This window comes from Cherax quadricarinatus, chromosome 46, assembly GCF_038502225.1.
Source record: "Cherax quadricarinatus isolate ZL_2023a chromosome 46, ASM3850222v1, whole genome shotgun sequence".
Lineage (NCBI taxonomy): Eukaryota > Metazoa > Arthropoda > Malacostraca > Decapoda > Parastacidae > Cherax > Cherax quadricarinatus.
In genome coordinates, this window is record NC_091337.1 from 12,910,516 (window position 1) to 12,930,117 (window position 19,602).

Here is a 19,602-nt window from a genome sequence, read left to right on the forward strand (position 1 = left end):
TTTTTTTTTTTTTTTTTTTTTTTTTTGGGTTTCTGGAACGGATTAATTGTATTTCCATTATTTCTTATGGGAAATATTGCTTTGAATTTCAGACTTTTAGAATTTAGAACTAGCTCCTGGAACGGATTAAGTTCGAAATTTGAGGTTCCACTGTATTTACCTTTGAAAATTGGCAAAATTCGAACATTTCTGCTAATTTGAGCTCAATTTCAAGGTACTTTTCATTGTGAAACCAAATAAATCATCTCAATTTCTGTAATATGTCTTCCATTTTATAAAATGAGACTAGGAAAACTAGAATACAACCATAAATAGCATACAAAAATGCGCTGCAATGTTGCTGTTTTAAACCAAGAACACGGTGGGAGTTTTTTTTTCTCATGCACTGTGTACTGCAAGATTTTTTTTTATACTGCACACACTGATCACATAGACCCATTCTTTCATATGTAGGCATATCAGCTTTCTCTCGCTACATTTGAAGGCGCTAGAATTTATGCATACTAGTACGGCACCAACCCTGGCGTGTAAGCCGTACTAGTACGGCACCAACCCTGAAAGGGTTAAATCTTGTAGAGAGTGATTGGAAACTTATCGAGCCATAAGCTTTTTTGGCATAAACATGCTGTATCTTCTAACCCCAAAATTTCAAGAGCCATTAAGCAGGTGTAGGAGAGTATTGACTTTTCTCTCCTCCATAAGTTAGCCGCCTTATTAGTGCCTAGGAAACTAGGAGTGCATAATGAAGGGTAATCCTACAAAATACTAATTAAGATGAGGAACACGTGCGTATTTCAGCAGAATTCTTCCCCCGTGAACCATGCGTGTTGTAAGAGGTGACTAAAATGCTGGGAGCAAGGGGCTAGTAACCCCTTCTCCTGCATATGTTATTAAATTTAAAAGGAGAAACTTTCGTTTTTCGTTTTGGGCCACCCCATCCCTGGTGGTATACAGCCGGTTTGTTGAAAGAAAGAAATACAATAAAACAATAGGGTATGGCGAGTGTACCTGGAGAGGGTTTCGGGGATCAGAGCATGATCAACCAGGCTGTTACTGTTGGCTGCATGTAAATTGACATACGAACCACAGCCCAGTTGGTCAGGTACTGACTTTAGGTGCCTGTCCAATGCCTTCTTCAAGACAGCCAGGGGTCTATTTGTAATCCCCCTTATGTATGCTGGGAGGCAGTATTCTCATTTTCTGTGTGATTTATTTATGCATGTGTGCATTATGATTACTGTACACATTCATATGTTGCAAGACTTGCATCCTACAGCACTTGCCTTTCTCTTACAGTGGAAAAACTGCAGTAGTCTTCCATTTTCATAACCCAGGAACCTCATTATACTCATTGCTTTTATCAGAACTATTTGTAAACTGTTAAAACACTTGGCCAATAAACATTGTATGGTACTTAGAAATCCAAAACTTACTTTCCCTTCATTAGTTTGGTTTTAGAAAGGGTCACTCCTCCATTTACCTCCCATACTGCAATTTGATACATTCAGTTCATCTGCACTGACAAAAGTTTGATTATTGCTGTCATGTATAGTTTAGAAAAAATTTGTGACACTACCTGGCATTTTGTCCCAAGCCCTTTCCTTAAGCCTGAGACTGATTACCTCTTCCTCTCAAAGAGGCACTTAAGTGTTCCAGTAAATAATGGCTCTTTTTCCTGGTTTTGTGAAAGTAGAAGACAAGCTGCAGAGTAATGTCCTCAGTACTACCTTCTTCCTGATAGCTGTTGGTGGATTAAACTTAGTTCTTCCCAAATGTATCTGGTCATTCTCGTATAGATGATTTAGCCATTGTTCATGCAAACCCAAACTGTTGACATACTTCAGCATTCTAGATCACATGGCCAACTGGGCTACGTCACGTAGTTTAAAGCTCATTGTGGCTAAAACAAACATGATAACTGCCTGTTTGAATAAACCTATATGCCTTCCCTATGGTTAAATCTCTAGGCCCTATCTTGGATTGTTGAATTCCATGGCAATCCCAATTCTCCCTAACAACCACTTGTTTTACTTGGCTGAACATACTTAAAACTGCCTTTTACTTAGGGGAACTGATAAACAAACCCTTCTGACTTTGTAGAGCTCTAATTCTGTCCAAGGTAGACTTCAGGGATGAAGTGCAGTATATTCCTCAGGCTCCCCACCTATTAAATTCAGTGCCATTCATCATCAGGGATTGTGCTTGTCTAGGAACCCTTAGACCTTTCCTGGTAGAAAGCTTGTATACAGAAGCAAACATTCCTTTGTAGGCTTGACACGATACTCATTGCTGTTATTTTATTCTTTTGCAAGCCCTTCACAGTCCTCATATGTACAGAATAATAAAAGTTAATAGGATTAATTAATTTAATTTTTGACCCTGTCTATTACTGCCCTTTAATCTCTTTACTCACTTTAGATTCTCTCCATATCATACTTTTTGTTTTCCTACCTTCCCTTGGGAAGGTCCAGCAGTTCACATTTGCTCCTCTTTCTTCCTTCCATGCCCAAAGACCAACATATCTGCTAAAAAAATTGTGTCTCAGTTCTTTGAACATCTTCAGTCACATTCTCATACTATGATGGTGTACACCAATCGCTCTAACTCCTCAGTTGGAGTAGAATAGATGGCTGTTGTTACATAATGTAATCAGGGCATTTACCTTGGCTTCAGTAAGTTGTAGATATTTCACAAGTTATGTGCAATACTCTACTGTCATACACATTGAAACAGCAATGAATGAGGTGGATATGAATGCAGACTCAGGGTGCATTAAAGTTACCCAGAAATGTAGCTTCCCATATCCTATCTAACCTTACATACAACAGTTATGTTGAATTTCTAACAAGCACAATGTAGTAGGTTTTTGTTAGGTCTCTGGACAGACATTCAGGATAGTATGCAGACTAAGCCACTCAGTCTGTTATTCATAATCAGTCAATTCCCCACAGGAGTCCCTCTTCAGACTATTTTCCAGTATTGTCCCAAAGACTGCAACCAATTGTAACAGTATTGGTTTCAATTAAAAGACAAATTGTTTTCCATCGAACCACTGTTAGACTTTTGGCCATCTTCCCATTGCTGTTGAGCGTGAGAAACTGCTCTCACACATTTATGTATCGCCTACATAAGACACTAGCACGGTTACCACATGAAAAGATGCCCAGTGCCTGTTTGCGAGAATTGCCAAGTAACTAACATTAACAATCCACTATATACTAATAGGTTGTGTGGCTTAGCGCTTTTTTTTTATTATAATAATAATAAACTAATAGGTTGTCCTATCTATCAGAAAATGCAGAATTTTAAGTTTTGACATCTTTGGCACCTCGATGCATGCACTCTTGACTGCGTTTCTCACCAGGTCTCATCTCTGATATACATTGCCTCTTATGATTTTTTAAGAAACTAACCTATTGCACCAACTATGATAATTTTACACTAACCCTCAACTCCATTAACTTCTTCCCTAAAAGCTTAACCACCTCTGCACTGCATGATTTGCATGGGTTTGGCACTTTTCACTTTTTTTTTTAAATATAGCATGATGAATAATACAGTAGGTTAAATAAAGTTAAGAAAGTTTGTACCTATCCCAACATTTATTATGAAAGTTCATTACACACAAAGAGGCACATCTGAGAAACATTCTGCACTTTGTACATATATAGCACCCGAATTTCAGTTTAAATTTTAAAATTTATATAAAATACTGTATACGATATTCTGTATTAATACAGAAATAGACAAAAATTATTTGCATATGTACAGAGTAAGGGACTAGTAGAGATATTTCATGTGTTGCACTTCGTAGTTACTTACCATTTTTAATCTACAAAAAAAAAAATGGCACAATTCATTTACATTTTATTAAAGACATTGCTAAATGTGCACAATTTTATAAACATCTTGGGGAGAGAGAAGAAATGGCATTTTGGAATATGGCAGTGTCTAAATAATAATATACAAACCCTGGAGTATTTACAGACTTGGACTACAATTAAATAACTATCACCACTTTATCTACTGTAGACCTTAACAGACTAAACACAAGACATATAAGAATAAAAAAAAAGTAACTGAAAGATTGTTAAAAGAAAATAGTATATAAAAATTAAACTGGCTAAATTCATATGTATTTAATTATGCATGATGTGTATAAGGTGATATTTCAGGAATATATTAAAGCTGTTAGATTTTTAAAACTTAAGTATTTTAAAAATGTTTTATTTAATGGTTATGGTAATAGTTCACGGTGCACCAATTTTAAGGGCACTTTTTATTTTATTTGGTCGTGAGTATAACAGATCCTAAATAAAAAAAAAAAACTTTTCACATCACTGAAGGGAGTAATACCTATATAGTTTAAAGCACATTAATATTTTAATGTTTACCTGCAAGTGGTCTCTTAAGAATATGCAGTTGAAAACAAATTAAAGTCTAGTTGCATATTTAGTGCTTATTTTTTAAATTTGGTTACATTTATTAATAGAATAGTCTATATTGGCACACAATTAAACTTATAAAAGTAACTATATAATCCTTCCATTTATTTAGCAAAATTTCATATATACTATGTGTGTGTAAATATACATACACATATGTACTTGCTAATATCTTTGCCAACACTACCACTTCACCTAGCTCATATCACTAGTTCAGTACCATTACATTGAAAAGCTACTGTACTACTTAAAGTAACTTGCCCATTTCGATGGGCACACAAGTATACAGCACATGTACAGAAGTTGTATATAAGTTGGGGGTCCTTGTGTGTGCATTTATAATACTGATTTCACAAACATGAACATACAAGACAGAAAAGCGCAGTTTAACAAACAAAGAACCAGTAACATTTTACCATATTACATGGCCTGTTAAGCTTAAATAAAGAAAGACATAATCAGTGACAGGTGACTCATATCTTATTCCATCGGAAGAGGTCATGTGATATGGTGTAATTATTATATTCATGGGAGGGGTGCTAAATCATGTTCAATCCAAGGAAGGGGAGATCAGGCCAAATTTCTTGGATCAAGAGCCCCACTCTCCAGCATCAAGAAATATGGAGTAATTGTGCAGATTTTTTTTGTAGTTTTTGTCATTGGAAAAATTGTGAATAGGAAGGAATATGATCATGATACTGAGGCACAGGATAAGATCTCAGTTGATGTAACAAGAACAAAAAATGTTTTGAAATTGCACACACATACAAAAATAGTCTGAGGGACAGTCTTTCTTCAATGTAAGCATAGTAAATAATGGGAATGAGCTGAGCAGTGATAGTTGGAGCAAATTCCATACAAGAATTAAAAAAAAAAAAAAAAAAAATGCATACATATGATTTGTAAGTTGGTCAAAGGTTGAAAGGCAGGATCAGGAGATAAAATTTTTTCCCACTGCAGACTCAAATAGGTACTGTAAACATTCTTGTCAATCTAAAATTAATGATCCAAGATCATTCTTACTACAGTAAGCAAGGACTGTCCAGGCTTACATATAAATATAATCTCAGCCAGAAATAATGAAAATAAGGCGTTTTTTAACGAAAAAAAAAATGTAGTCGAGAGCTGCCATCGAACAGTGTTTGTAATGGCAGGCAGCTAAAAAAAAACAAAAAATCTCCACAAGAGATGACAAATTGGTCAAATATGCCTGCCATGGGTTTCTGGGAAAATGTAATGTGGACTGAGTGCTGACTGGCAAGTTTGTATAATCTGAAAGAGCCTGGATGTGGTATCCTAATTGCATGTAACTCTTGCAAAATAAAACTGAAATAATCCACTTTTATTATTTGTAACTACTGTGTAATGCTGTAACACATTTACCAAATATTGGTCAGATTGATGCCATGGCTTTCTGGTTAAATGATTGTCATGTCAATTGTGCATGGAGTTTCTCATAAAATATGCACAACCCCACACACTGCAATACATTTAACAAATACTGTATGCAAGTGGCACCCCGAGCTTGTACAGATCCTAGCAGCACACAAGTCACAACAGATATACCTGTGATTGATTTTGCAGCCTAGCCTGAGGCCGGGTTCTCCTGTTGACCCTCTGGTATACCAGGTTGTCGGTGTGAGCAGCCCACAGACCTACAGTTTTTTTTCATAACCCAGCTGATTAGGCAACTGTAGATGATTCAATTTCCTCTTGAAAACAACCCTAGTCTATGTTCTGGTAATATTTCTGAAACCTTTTGGTAGCAGGTTGAAGTCTTGGCCAGGAATGTTGAAACTATGTTCTGTGATTATACCTATAGCATCCCTGCTTTTCACTGGGTTTATTCTATAATTCCTCCCATATTTCTCATTACAGTAAGTTATGGCAGTGTGCAGATGAATGACCAGACCCTCAATTATTATCAGGTATTCAGAAAGATCAATGAAGTTTTTCCCAGCAGTGTCACTTGTAGAGTATATCAAATTTTTCTTTGTGTGAAAGATAGTCTATTTACACTTGGGAGGTTAAAACTATAAAATAATAACATTAACAACATACAGTTCAACATGTCAATGTATGGCAGAAAGCATCTACCACTGTGGTCACATAGCCATTTCAAAACACTTCTGTCAACAAGCAAGTGGAACAAGTTGTTTAAGGTCAGATAAATTCTTCAGTGTCAGTATCATAAATGAGAAAATTGCACAGTGAAATGTGGCACAAGTGTTGGCTAATCAAACATATGATTCATAGCTGTCTGCGGTTCAGCAGAGCTACAAAACCATCTCTAAGCATTTCTGTGATGGTAAAACTGCTTGTTTCTTTTTAGCATATTTAAAACTGATATATCCCTTTTAGGGGTTTGTGTTAAATTTGATATTAAAACTGATACAATTTTTGTATTAAATTTCTAAGTCACTGGTACTGTACCATGTAAGCCTTACCCATTTTTTGTGGAAGGAACAGTACAGTGTAGGGGTTTATTCTCAAATCCTGGCCCTGCCTCTTAACTTGCCACTCGTCAGATACACTCCCTCTTAGCCTTGTGGGTCCTACTGTACCTGCTCTTAAAACTATGTATGAAGCCTTCTTCCAAGTATATGCACACATGCATATATGAACATAAAAGAAAAACAAATGGGGACTTGCACTGTAGTCCATGCATACAGGAAGCCCAGCGCACGGACCACAGTTTAAGTCTCCATTTATGTAAAATATCACCATAATGTACACTCATGGTTTATCTGACGAAAGTCTTCATTAAGAATTGTAATATCAGAATTACAAGAATTAAGTGATAAAATTCTAGATTTAAATAAATGGAATTCAGTTAAAAGCCACAAATATAGTATATAACAAATAAATTACATTAACAAGTGTCTAAGAGTGTGCAACTAATATATCTTTTTTACCAGAGCTTAGTTGTCTATGATGAGAATGGATTTAAAAGTAATCATTTATATTTTGGTATCACTCAAAACTGGTCACCCTATAAATTACTTGAATGTTATGGTATGGCTGCTTTATATTTGTATATTATTTTATTTACAATAGCTGTTTCATGTATTGTAAAAATGAAGTTAGTAATTTGTAATTTTTCTATACTAAACCTTATGAAATTTAGTTAATAATGAACTAATTGTTGTAAATTTGAAATATTTTGTCCTAAGCTCACATCTGCTATCTCGAGCTATATCTGGAGGAAGGAACATCAGCGAGTTCCAGAATCGCATGTGGCATAGAATTCTGTCCTCTCTGATATGTATTCGTGATATTCTACCATGCTTATTTCCATTAGCCGAATTTGTTCTTCATAGTTTTCGAGTATATTTTCGTTGTTCTGGAAGATTCCTTCCATTTCTGTAAGAAAATAATTGCCATTACTGAAAACTATCTATATTAAATTATTGTAAAATACTGTATATGATAAATATATTCAAGTGTTGAATGATGATGAAAGTATTTTCTTTTTGGGGTCACCCTGCCTCGGTGGGAGACGGCCGACTTGTTGAAAAAAAAAAAAAATCCAACTATATGGGTTTAACCCAATCATTGTCCATGCCATAGCACTACGCCAAAATTCTAGCGGCTTCAAATTTAGCGCAAGAAAGCTCATAGGCCTACACATGAGAGATTGGGTCTGTGGTCAGTGTACGCAGTAAACAAAACAAAAAAAAAAAAATATCAGGGCGCCCACATTGCATTGTGGGAACGCTACCTCATTACATTTTGTTCACCATGCCTTGCAGTAGCAAAAGCCTCACTCCCCATCGAACTGGGAATCTCCTCTTCCCAAGTGACAGTTCTAATATGGATGGAAGTGGAACTGAAGAGGAATTCTATAGTTTTGAACAATCTGACTGAAAGCAACACTCAAGATGTCGAAAATAGTGCCGAAAACCATGACGACCCTCAACCTTCCACCTCTGGTGCTGGTCCATCTGGGTCACGTTCAGTTGTACCTCGCCATAAGCTAATATTTTTCCATGGCCAGGCCTTAGATGTGAGTAATGATGACACTGACATGGACTTTCATTTTATTGTTCTTGACAGAGAGGAAGAATATTCACCAGTGAAGTGTCAGTTTGTATGATGCCGCATGCAGTCTGGTAGTATGCCACATGCAATTCCAAGGGGATGGAGTACATCCTGTGGCCCTACACCAGGAATAGTGAAAGTGATGATGTGGCTACAACTGGGATGGATAACAGACCGCATGCATAAGGTGGTGGTGGTGCCATATGGTGTGCAGCACCAGCAACAGCCCAGGGTGGGAGCCATGTCATTGACTCAGCACATCCACAACCCAGGGCATCCTCAACCAGCCGCACAATAAAACCTGAACAACCAGCTACTAACATCCAGTACCCACCAACAAAGCACATCTGGGACTGGCAGCAAATTTTGTGCCCAATCCCCATCAATTTGATGATAATCAGTGGAATCCTGCCAAATTGTACCCTTGGGAACACTGCAAGTTAAATGGAATTCTCTGAACTCTTTTTTTTGACTAATCCCTTGATCCCCTCAAGGGAGGTTCCTTGACGCTGGTGAGGGGCTCTTGATCAAGGGAATTGGATCTGTGCTTCGTTTCCCTGAACTGAGTCTGAATACCTTCCACCCACCCCATGCACTGTATAATCCTATGGATTATACTCCCCCATGATTAAAATAAAATTAAACAATCCCCTGATGGAAATTATTGTCAGGGAATGTAACAGGTACTTTGATTATACCACGGAAAATACAATGGTTTCACCACAGTTATGACTACACTGGTGGAAAGAGAGAACTGTGGCTGAGATGTACGTATTTGTTTTCTGTTACAATAATGCCTATGCCACATGTGACTAAGTATAGTATCACATCATACTGGTCACAGACCTTATTTCTACCTTAGCCTTCAGTAATATTATCTGTCAACCTCTTCAAGGGGGTCTCCTTGTCGTGGTGAAGAGGCTCTTGGTCTGAGGAATTAGACCTGTTGGTCTCCTTCCTCAGACTGAACCTAATTACCCCCCAATCCCCCCTTCCCTATCCCATCCTCTTTCCTTTCCTCCTCCTCCCCACCCCTCCCTTTTGGCCTTCGGGATTTTCCCACAGGCACATTAGTTCCTAGGTAGGGGAAAGGGTACCAGGGTCCATCCCATTCCGTTGAGGTTCTTGGCGGTGGCGTAGTTTGCCATGGAATCTGGATCGCCTGGGGATGTCCCGATCCTTCTCCGGTATCCCGGAGGGTGGCTTTGGGTGTCTTTCGGGCGATGGGTGTATCTCTGGAAGCCGCCTTTCGGATTCTGGGGGTGGTGGCCGAAGGAGGTATGCTTTGTGGCAGATATCCGGCCACCCTCTCTTTTGTCCACTGAGGTAGCTCGGCAGATGTGAGGTTGCTATCCCGGACTGCTGGTTTACTGGCATGAAGGGTAGGGTATGGCACGGGTTCCATGCTGCATCTGGGCTACTTGCGGTGCTGAGATCCGCTTGGTCGCGGAGGGAGATTTCCGACCCTTTCATTCCTCCTAGGAATTATTCCTCCCCACTCCCCTCCCCCCCTTTTTTTTTTCTTAAAAAGAAAAGAAGTAACCTAACCATGGAGAACCCAATCCATGAACCTACTACCCCCGGACCCCTTCTTGATACCGCACCCCATTCTGACCCTGCCTCATTTTTCGACCACTCTTCAGACACTCCTGATGCCCATATACCTCTTGCTGGCGCTGTTTCCTCACCCGCTTCAGGTACAAGGGTTTCGACTCACTCCTTCGATTTGTCTGACCTCCGCTCTCCTTTGACTATGCTTCCGGCCTCTCCCTCTACGGTGCAGCAATTTTTGAATCGCCAGCCCGTTTCATGTTGGACCAACTCTGTCCCACTCCTAAATGCCAACGGCAATTGCCTGATGATGATACTTCACCACCACCTCGTTCTTCTCAAAAAAGATCAACACGTCAAGTACTCCCTTTCCATGCTCAGTTTCGGAATGCACAATGGACTAAATTCTTCATGACCGACTTCCTTTATTGCCTATCTTTCCGACCATAGTATTGGCAAGGCGCTCCTCCACCATGTTGGTAGAGATATTTCCTTTCATGCTCTGAAGAGCAGTACGTGCATCATCACTGTCCAGAGTGCTACCCAAGCTCATGTTCTTTTTCCTCTTTCACATATCGATACTATTCCTGTCACTATCGAAAAATATCATTGCCTCAATTCTTGTAGTGGTACTGTCATTCTGCCCCATACCATAGTTCAACAGAATTTTCAGACATGTGGCAATGACATTCTTGAACAGCTGGAACTCCAAGATCTCCCAATTCTCAAGGTACACACTTATGTCCTTCCTGCCCGCGGGCAGAGACAATACCCTTGCAATGTGGCTCGATTAACTTTTGACAGCTGTGAACTTTCGTCCTCTGTTTATGTAGCAGGACATTGATTACAAATTCGAAAGGTGATCCCTACACCGCAACAGTGTAGAAATTGCTGGCGCTTTGGTCACCCAGCGAAATATTGCAGATCTATAGACAAATGCCCAGTCTATGGTGTCGATGACCATTCTAATACGTCTTGCAGTCGACCTCCCTCTTGCCTTAATTGTCATTAGGCTCACCCTTCGTACTCTCACCGTTGCCAGGTCTACTTAAATGAGCGTGAAATCCATTGCCTCAAAGAGGCAGATGGTCTCCCTTATGCTATGGCAGTTTCTCATCTCCACCTCCACGGGAGACTACCCAGTGTTTCTTATTCTCGTGTTTCAAAATGTCCCCCCCCCCCCACTTCTGGGGTCCCATCTTCTGCAGCCTCCTCTGTGGTTACCCCTCCCATAGTCATTCCTGTATCTAATTCTTTTGCTGTCCTGGGCTCAGACGTCCCTACTTCAACACCTCAGTCTGTTCTGACATCTTCGAGTTCTCCCTCACAAGCCCCGGTATCGACAAGACCTCGTATGACACCTTCTACCAATCACCCCTCAACTTCTCAGAAGTCCAAAAAAATCCCCTTTGCTCAAATCTTCTTTGCCCCTCCCCCTCCTTTCCTACCTCCACATTTTACCTTTCCACTCTCTGTACCTGGTTCTTCCCCTCTCACTGGCTCTATTACAAGTGTGGAGGTTCACCCTCCTCGTTCTGTGCCTTCCTCCCCTGTCCCCTCCCGAGTCTCTTCCTCTTCTGCTGCCTCCCAGGTTTCTGCCTCTTCTCTCCCCTCCCACACTTCTCCAGTTCGCAACACGCTTTTGTCCTCTCGTACTTTAGTACAGTCCATTACTGTCCTAATCTTTACTCGCCCTCCTCCTTCTATCTCCAATATTGTCTCCCATACAACGTCTTTGAATTCAGAAACACTTGAAGCTATTTCATAATAAATTGCAGGGATTAAACCTTCAATGGACACTGATCCACCTCCTGTTCCTTCACTTCCCTCTCCTCCATCTCCACAACTCCATTCTTTGCAACGCTTCGTTCCTTCGCTGCTTGAACGTTTTCCGATGCCACCACACGTAGACTTTTCTAACCCCTCTAGTCCGTAGGTGCCCTTACCTGCGGATTCCTTGTATTTTCCTCGTTGCCAATCATGGCCTATTTACAGTGGAATATCCGCGACCTTGGGTAATCGGGGTAACCTTCAGATGTTGCTTTCCCGATTTTCCCCTGTTGGTGTTTGCTTACAAGAACCAAAATTACACTCAGCTGTTTTCTAACCCATCTCAGGCTATAATTCATTGTATTCTTCGGATCCTTTTTTCAGATGGGACCTTTAATGAAAGTGCCCTTCTTCTACGCAATGATATTCCGTACCGTCAACTATTTGTTCTTTTTCATACCTCGCTGCAGTACACTGCAGCCCATATCCACTTGAATAAGTGGTTTACAATATGTTCTTTGTATCTCTCTCCTCGGGCATTATCTATCCCAGATTTTGCCTTTCTTGTTTCATCCTTACCACCACCACTTCTGTTACTTTGCGATTTTAATGCCCACCATTTCTTCGGGGGAGGGGGGGGGGTCTCATTGTGACTCGTGTGGCATTCAGTTGGAGGCTTTTCTCACTTCTTACCCCCTCCATGTTTTAAATACGGGTACTCCCACCCATTTTGATCCTCATACTCATGCTCTCTCTTGCATCAATCTCTTGGTCTGCTCTTCCTCCACTGCACTAGACTTCGCCTGGTCTGTTCTACCGGACTTGCATGACAGTGATCACTTTCCAATCATTCTTACTTCTCCTTCATATTCACCACCTCTTCGTAGCCCTCACTGGCAATTTGATCGAGCAAATTGGGACCTTTATTCGCAACTTACTGCTTTTAGTGAGGTTCCTTCTTCATCCTCCATTGATGAGCTTTTACACCTCTTCTCGACATCAGTTTTAAGTGCAGCTTCTCATTCTATCCCCCAAACCTCAGGCAGGCATTCTCAGAAGTGTGTGCCATGGTCTCCTGCTTGTGCTCGGGCAATACGTTTGAAACGCGCTGCGTGGGGCAGGTATCAGTACAATAGAACCACAGAGAGACTTCTTGATTTTAAGCAGAAGCGAGCGGTTGCTCGCCGTGTCATCCATGATGCTAAACCCACTTGCTGGCAAGATTATGTTTCCACCATCACCTCGGCTTCTTCTATGAGTGCAGTCTGGAAAAAAAGTATGGAAACCGAGTGGTAAATACTCTCCTGACCTGGCTCCTGTTCTGCAGGTTGCCGGTGTTGATGTAGCAAACCCTCTTGACGTTGCCATTGAAATTGGCAATCATCTGGTCCGTATTTCCCAGGGGCTCCATCTATGCCCCTCATTTCTTTCCTCAAAGTCTGCCAGAGAGTTAGCACCCTTGGACTTTTCTTCTCTCATTGAAGAACCGTATAATGTACCTTTTACACTTCAGGAACTGGAGGCAACACTCTCAGCTTGCCGATCATTGGCAGCTGGGCCTGATGACATTCATATTCGGATGTTACAACATTTACATCAATCAGCCCTTGTAGTCCTCTTACACCTCTTCAATCTTATTTGGTCACAAGGAGTTCTCCCCCAGCTGTGGAAATCTGCCATTGTTCTCCCTTTCCGCAAACGGGGTACTACGGGACATGATACCTCCCACTATCGTCCCATTACTATTACCAGTGCAGTTTGCAATGTGATGGAACGCCTGGTAAATCGACGTTTAATGTGGTATTTAGAGATGCACAAGTCTCTCCACTAGTCAAAATGGCTTTCATAACGGCCATTTTACCATAGACCCCTTACTACGCTTGGATACGTATGTTTGTAATGCCTTTGTGAATAACTACTCAGTTATTGCTATATTTTTTGACCTTGAGAAGGCATATGATACAACTTGGAGGTATAATATTTTGGCCCAACCCCACTCCTTAGGCCTTCAAGGCAATCTACCATCCTTCCTTAAAAACTTTTTAACCGAGACATTTCCGTGTTCGGGTTAATGTGCTCTCCCCTGACTTAAGCTGAGGGTGTCCCCCAGGGATGTGTTCTGAGCACAACACTTTTTCTCCTTGCTATAAATGATTTGGCCTCTAGTCTTCCATCCAATACTTGGTCACTATGTTGATGACTTCGCTATAGCTTGTGCAGGTGCTGACTGTCACCTTATTACAGTTTCTATCTAGCATGCGGTAAACCGTGTTTCCAATTGGGCCACCACACATGGGTTTAAAATTTCCAGTACCAAAACTCGCCAAATTACTTTCACTAGACGCTCTGTCATCTCCGATCATCCTTTGTACCTCTATGGCTCACGTATCCCTGAACGTTATACAGTCAGGTTTCTAGGCCTTCTCTTTGACCGCAGGTTATCCTGGAAACCTCACATTACCTCTCTGAAGGCAACTTGTCACAATCGGCTGAACCTTCTTAAAACCCTTGCTCATCTTTCATGGGGAGCTGATCGCCGAACTCTTCTTCGCCTACATTCAGCCCTCATTTTGTCGAAACTCAATTATGGTGATCAGATCTATTCAGCGGCCTCTCCTCCTACTCTTGAGCCTTAATCCCATCCATCACCTGGGATTACGTTTGTGCCTTGGTGCTTTTTGCTCTTCCCCTGTTGAGAGCCTCTATGTAGAAGCGAATATTCCATCCTTGTCCGATCGCTGTGATGCCCATTGCCTTCGCTATGTTCGCTCTCATGATCTCCGCAATCCTTCCATATATAGAATAGTCACTGATGTTAGTAGACATTCTTTATTTGTTCGTCGCCCCTGTTTGCTCCATCATTTTTCTCTTCGACCACATTCGCTCTTGTCTTCCCTTCAGTTACCACTGTTCTATGTTCATGTAGCATCTCACTTTTCCCTGCCCCCTTGGGAAGTTCCAGCTGTTCGAGTCTGTTATTTCTCACTCCCTTGTGCGAAAGCCCAACTGCCTCTGGTAGCTTCCCACTCTCTTTTTCTTGACCACTTCCACTCTCATTCTCATGCCATCGCAGTGTACACAGATGGCTCTAAGTCTTCTCATGGCATCGGATTCGCAGCAGTGTTTCTGGACAGTGTCGTGCGAGGACATTTACTATCCTCAGCTAGCATTTTTACAGCTGAATTGTATGCCATTCTTGCAGCACTTGTCTGTATTGCATCTATGCCTGTGTCATCACTTGTGGTTGTCTCAGACTCCCTTAGTGCTCTACAGGCTATACGAAAATTTGATACATCTCACCCCCTAGTCCTTTGTATCCAACTTTGGCTACACTGTATCTCTACCAAGCATAAAGATAGTATTGGTTTTTTTGTTGGGTCCCTGGTCATGTTGACGTACAGGGCAATGAACAGGCAGACACTGCTGCACGGTCAGCAGTACATGACCTACCAGTTTCATATAGAGGTGTTCCATTTTCGGACTATTTTGCTGTAATAGCTACCCACCTTCACACCCGTTGGCAACAATGTTGGTCTAATCTACTCAGTAACAAACTTCATTCTATTAAACCAAGTATAGGTTACTGGCTGTCTTCTTGTCATCAGTGTCAAGGTTGGGAGACTACTCTCTCCCGTCTTTGCATTGGCCACACTCGTCTTACTCATGGGTATCTCATAGAGAGGCACCCTGTTCCTCTCTGTGAGACGTGTCAGGTTCCAGTATCGGTTAGCTACATTCTGTTAGACTGCCCTCTCTATCAACGAGCACGCAGAATTTACCTCCAACGTCGTCTCCACTCTACTACTCTCTTTACCTTCCCTTCTTGCTGATGGACCCTCCTCTAATCCTGACTCTCTCATTGACTTCTTGACAACAACTGACTTACTCCACAAACTCTGATGACAATACCTTTCGCACTCCCCTCAGCCCTTTCTACCTCAATCTCTTGCTACCCTCTACCCCTGTACTATCCACTGCCCTGCTGTTCTCCATAACCTACTAATTATCCCTCTCCCTTTTTCCACCTGATACCCTCGCTTCCTTCCTGCCCTGCAGCGCTGTATAGCCCTTGTGGTTTAGCGCTTCCTTTTTATTATAATAATCTCAGTCAATAGATTTCTCCTACTGTTATGTATTCTACACTTCTCTGACAGAACAACAGGCTATACTTATACAAGACGAGTGTTTTTATGAATCTGAAACAGAAGTTCAGTATGTATTTTTATCTGTTCCATTATCTTGTTATTGACGAGTCTTTGATTTTGTTCAAAGGCATACTGTCATTCAAGTAGTATACTATGACTGGTGACTATGACAGTGGTCTTGTACTGGATATAACTGTGTACATGGGAAGTAAAACACTGAAAGATACCAATAAGTTATTGGGTATGTCAGGTGATGTGGTGAGAATAATGATGGAATCATATTTTGATAAAGGGCATACATTATATTACTCAGTGATTTCTTCCAAGTGAATATAATAGACGTGTGTGGTACAGTGCGTTCAAATCGTAAGCATATACCCAGGTTCAATGCAGGCACTTGTAGTGGTGAGGTGCAGGCATTTGCTGTCAATGACATTATGGCATAAAGGTGGCATGACAAATGAGACATCACATTGTTGACAATTATTCACCATAACAAAATGAAGGACAGTGGCAAGATGGATACTGACCCATAAACCTATTCTGAAACATGCAACTGTGCTTGACTACACACTCAATGTGCATTTGGTGAACAAATGTGACATACAAACTGGGTTTGCCAATTATGTTCACAAGAGTTATAAGTAGTACATGAAACCCTTCTTCCATCTTGTGGACACTGTCATACTAAATGTATATATAGTATGTACAAAATGAAAACTGGCAACAGACCACAGTATGGTGAATCTGGTTTGTCATCAGGCAACTAATATTCAAGTACCAGGTCGCAACACCTACAATACAAAACTGCTCACAAACTGATCAGCAAATACCCTCTTGTTTGAGGCAGCATGGTGATCATTTCCTAATACAAATTCCTCCAACTAAGAAGAAATAAGCTCAAAAGAGATGTTTTGTCTGTGCACATACAAAAAAAGATGCCCACAAAAATGCAGAGGAGTGTATGACACCATGTTTCAAAAAAGTTCCACAGACTGCAACAGTTCTAGGAACATGTCCAATGACTGTATGTATGTATATACACTGTATATAATAGAACAAAAGTATTATGGAACATTTTTACCAGTTTTTGTGTAAGTTTTGTAAACAATATACCAGTTATTGTGTTGAATACAATGAGTGGATATATATACATTATGCATGATATTGGTCTCACAATCCACAAAAGTTACTGGAGAAAATAAAATATTAGAAAAAAAGAAAAATGTACCAAAAATGAAGTAAATAATACAAAGTGTGCAGAAGTCACTGATGCTGCCGTCAGCAGCTTATTGAGTGTCAACTTCAAGCCTCTATATCTCTGTAAGTACTGATGGGAAATATTTATTTTATTACCTTCATAAAAATAAAATCTTTAAATCTACAAGAAAAGAAGTAATTTTTTTTTTTAATTCTTGGACACAGAGCAATTCTCAGACAATGAAAGGGTAAAACTGATTCAGCTAATCTTTCGAAAAAAAAAAAGTTAGAGGAAATACCTATCCAAATATTCATTCTGTTGATTATTACACATATTGTATTCACACAGTGCCTGTGTATATGTTCTTTCTCAGCACTATACAGCTCATAAATCTGTGAAACACACTAATAATTTTTACAGTATTAAAACAGAACAGTATTCAGGAAATTACACTTGAATGGGAAGTTTTGTTATTCATATAATACATCTGCATAAAACAAAATACATTACCTTTTAGAGTAGCTAATTTTGCAAAAGCTTCTGATGCTAGTTTATTTGCTCTCTTTTTAAGCTCTTCAGCTCTAATTCTGGCTTGCTCTGCTGCTTCAGCCTTTATCTGTAGCATTTCTGCTACATTCAGATATTGCTGTCAACAGGAGAAAATGTCAATTTGTTTGATTTCAGTGAATTATTTATGTGATTACATTAAGTTTTGTCATGCTGGAAATGCTATGCCATTTAGCCAGGCTCAAGGCCTGGAGGTGAGAAGTACAGCATTTGCATTCTAAAAGGAGGCATAGGGATGTTGCAATTCAAAGGGCCATTTGAACTGTGATATCAGCACATGTCTGACAAGACAGCAGTTAAAAAATTGTAAATGTGTTTCCTGTTCTGTTTTGGGTCACCCTACCCCAGTGAGAGATGGCCAGTATGTTAAAAAACAAAAACTTTGGGCTTTGCAGAAAATACCCTCATCCAACCACATTTTCCCTTAAATTTCTATCAAACTTATTGTATATTTTATGACTAAATATTTTAGTTTTTAACATATCAACCATATCCTACTAAGGCAGACCTTCCAATTTGTCACATGGGGTTGCCCTTTTTCAGAGTAGTTCCCGGTAATAAATCTGTACAGAGTGCTAGCAGCAATACTGGCCATGGATAATTACCAACAAACTTATTTTTAATCACACTACACTTGGTTTTCTTCCCATGTTCCTTTTATTGCTCAGTTGAGGGAAATAGTTCTCACAGCTACTGGACAAACCAGTCATGCATGCTCATATTACAGAGATGCATCTAATTCTACCCTGTGAGAACTGTCATTCAATAACTGTCTTGCCAGAAGTGCATGGGCATCACAATTTAAATGATCTACTGAACCACATCATCTTCATCCATTCTTAAAAGCACATGTACTGTATTTTGCACCTCAAACTTATACCTGCCTAATCAGTTTCCTTGAATTCCTTCACAGATATCTCCTTGATATGTTTCAACAGCATATCAAATCACTTAAAACAGGTCTTTAAACATTTTTCCAACCCTTCCTGGGATGTCAAGTACACCTCTTTCTAGCAACCCCATATTTACACACTTTTGGTTTACCTGTTTTGCTTTTTAATTAACAATCTCAATGACTGACTCTCACTCACTCTCTCTCTTAATCATATCTTTCATACTACTACACCATTTAACAATCTTCGCTCTTTATTCTTTGAATGATACTCACATTACACACTGATCTCAAACATGACTGCTTCCCTGTCTCCAGCTACCTCCTCTTTGACAAAGAAGTTTTGCCAAACAGTAGCTTTTTAAATATAATAGTGTACAGGGATTATAGCAGAAGATGAAGCAGCTGGTCCCTCAGCCTTAATAGGTGTTCAGTCCCTTTCCCTTGATCAACTGAATTGATGTATTTAATTGAAACAGCCACGGGTTGAGAAAATGTCTTCATAATTAAGATACTCGGGTATTGTGTCTTATTCATCAGCTTCTCGATACTGTATACCAGAGGTCAGTGAACTTTCTTGGGTATTGCCCCAAATCAAATTTGTGTACAGCAAAATTACTTACTAAAAATTATTTGTTTGAAAAAATATAACTCATAATTTGCACTTATTAAATAATAAATTTTTGTGCAATTTTCTATATATGTTTATTGAGCCTTCATTACCCCTGAGATTTTCATTTTTACCCCTATTGGGGTATTTTACTCCAGTTCCCCAACCTCTGTTGTATACCATTGATGTAATGACACCATTTTGCTGCAACAATCAAATACCATGCCTCACACCCGAACTTCATGACTGTCTGAATATTTGTAGAAGTACAATGAGCCATAGGACTGAGTGAATAACAATATCCTGAAATAGGGAAGTAGAAAAATAAAGTGAATATCCCATTGTGATGTAGAGGGAGAACAGAACAGATTAGAGCTCCT

The 19,602-nt window shown here is 40.0% G+C and overlaps 1 protein-coding gene across 10 annotated transcripts in view; it reads right to left on the reverse strand.

Annotated features, from left to right (window-relative positions):
* Positions 1 to 3,582: 3,582 nt before the first annotated feature.
* The window catches only part of LanB1 (laminin subunit beta-1), a 229,242-nt gene continuing 213,222 nt past the window's right edge, over positions 3,583 to 19,602 (reverse strand). For all 10 annotated transcript variants that reach the window (XM_070094540.1, XM_070094536.1, XM_070094535.1 and 7 more), the window contains 2 exons: positions 17,664 to 17,799; positions 3,583 to 7,808 (listed from right to left, as the gene is read on the reverse strand). In XM_070094540.1, coding sequence (XP_069950641.1) covers positions 7,660 to 7,808; positions 17,664 to 17,799 — 285 coding nt within the window. In that variant the 3' untranslated portion in view covers positions 3,583 to 7,659. The remainder of the gene's footprint in view (positions 7,809 to 17,663; positions 17,800 to 19,602) is intronic.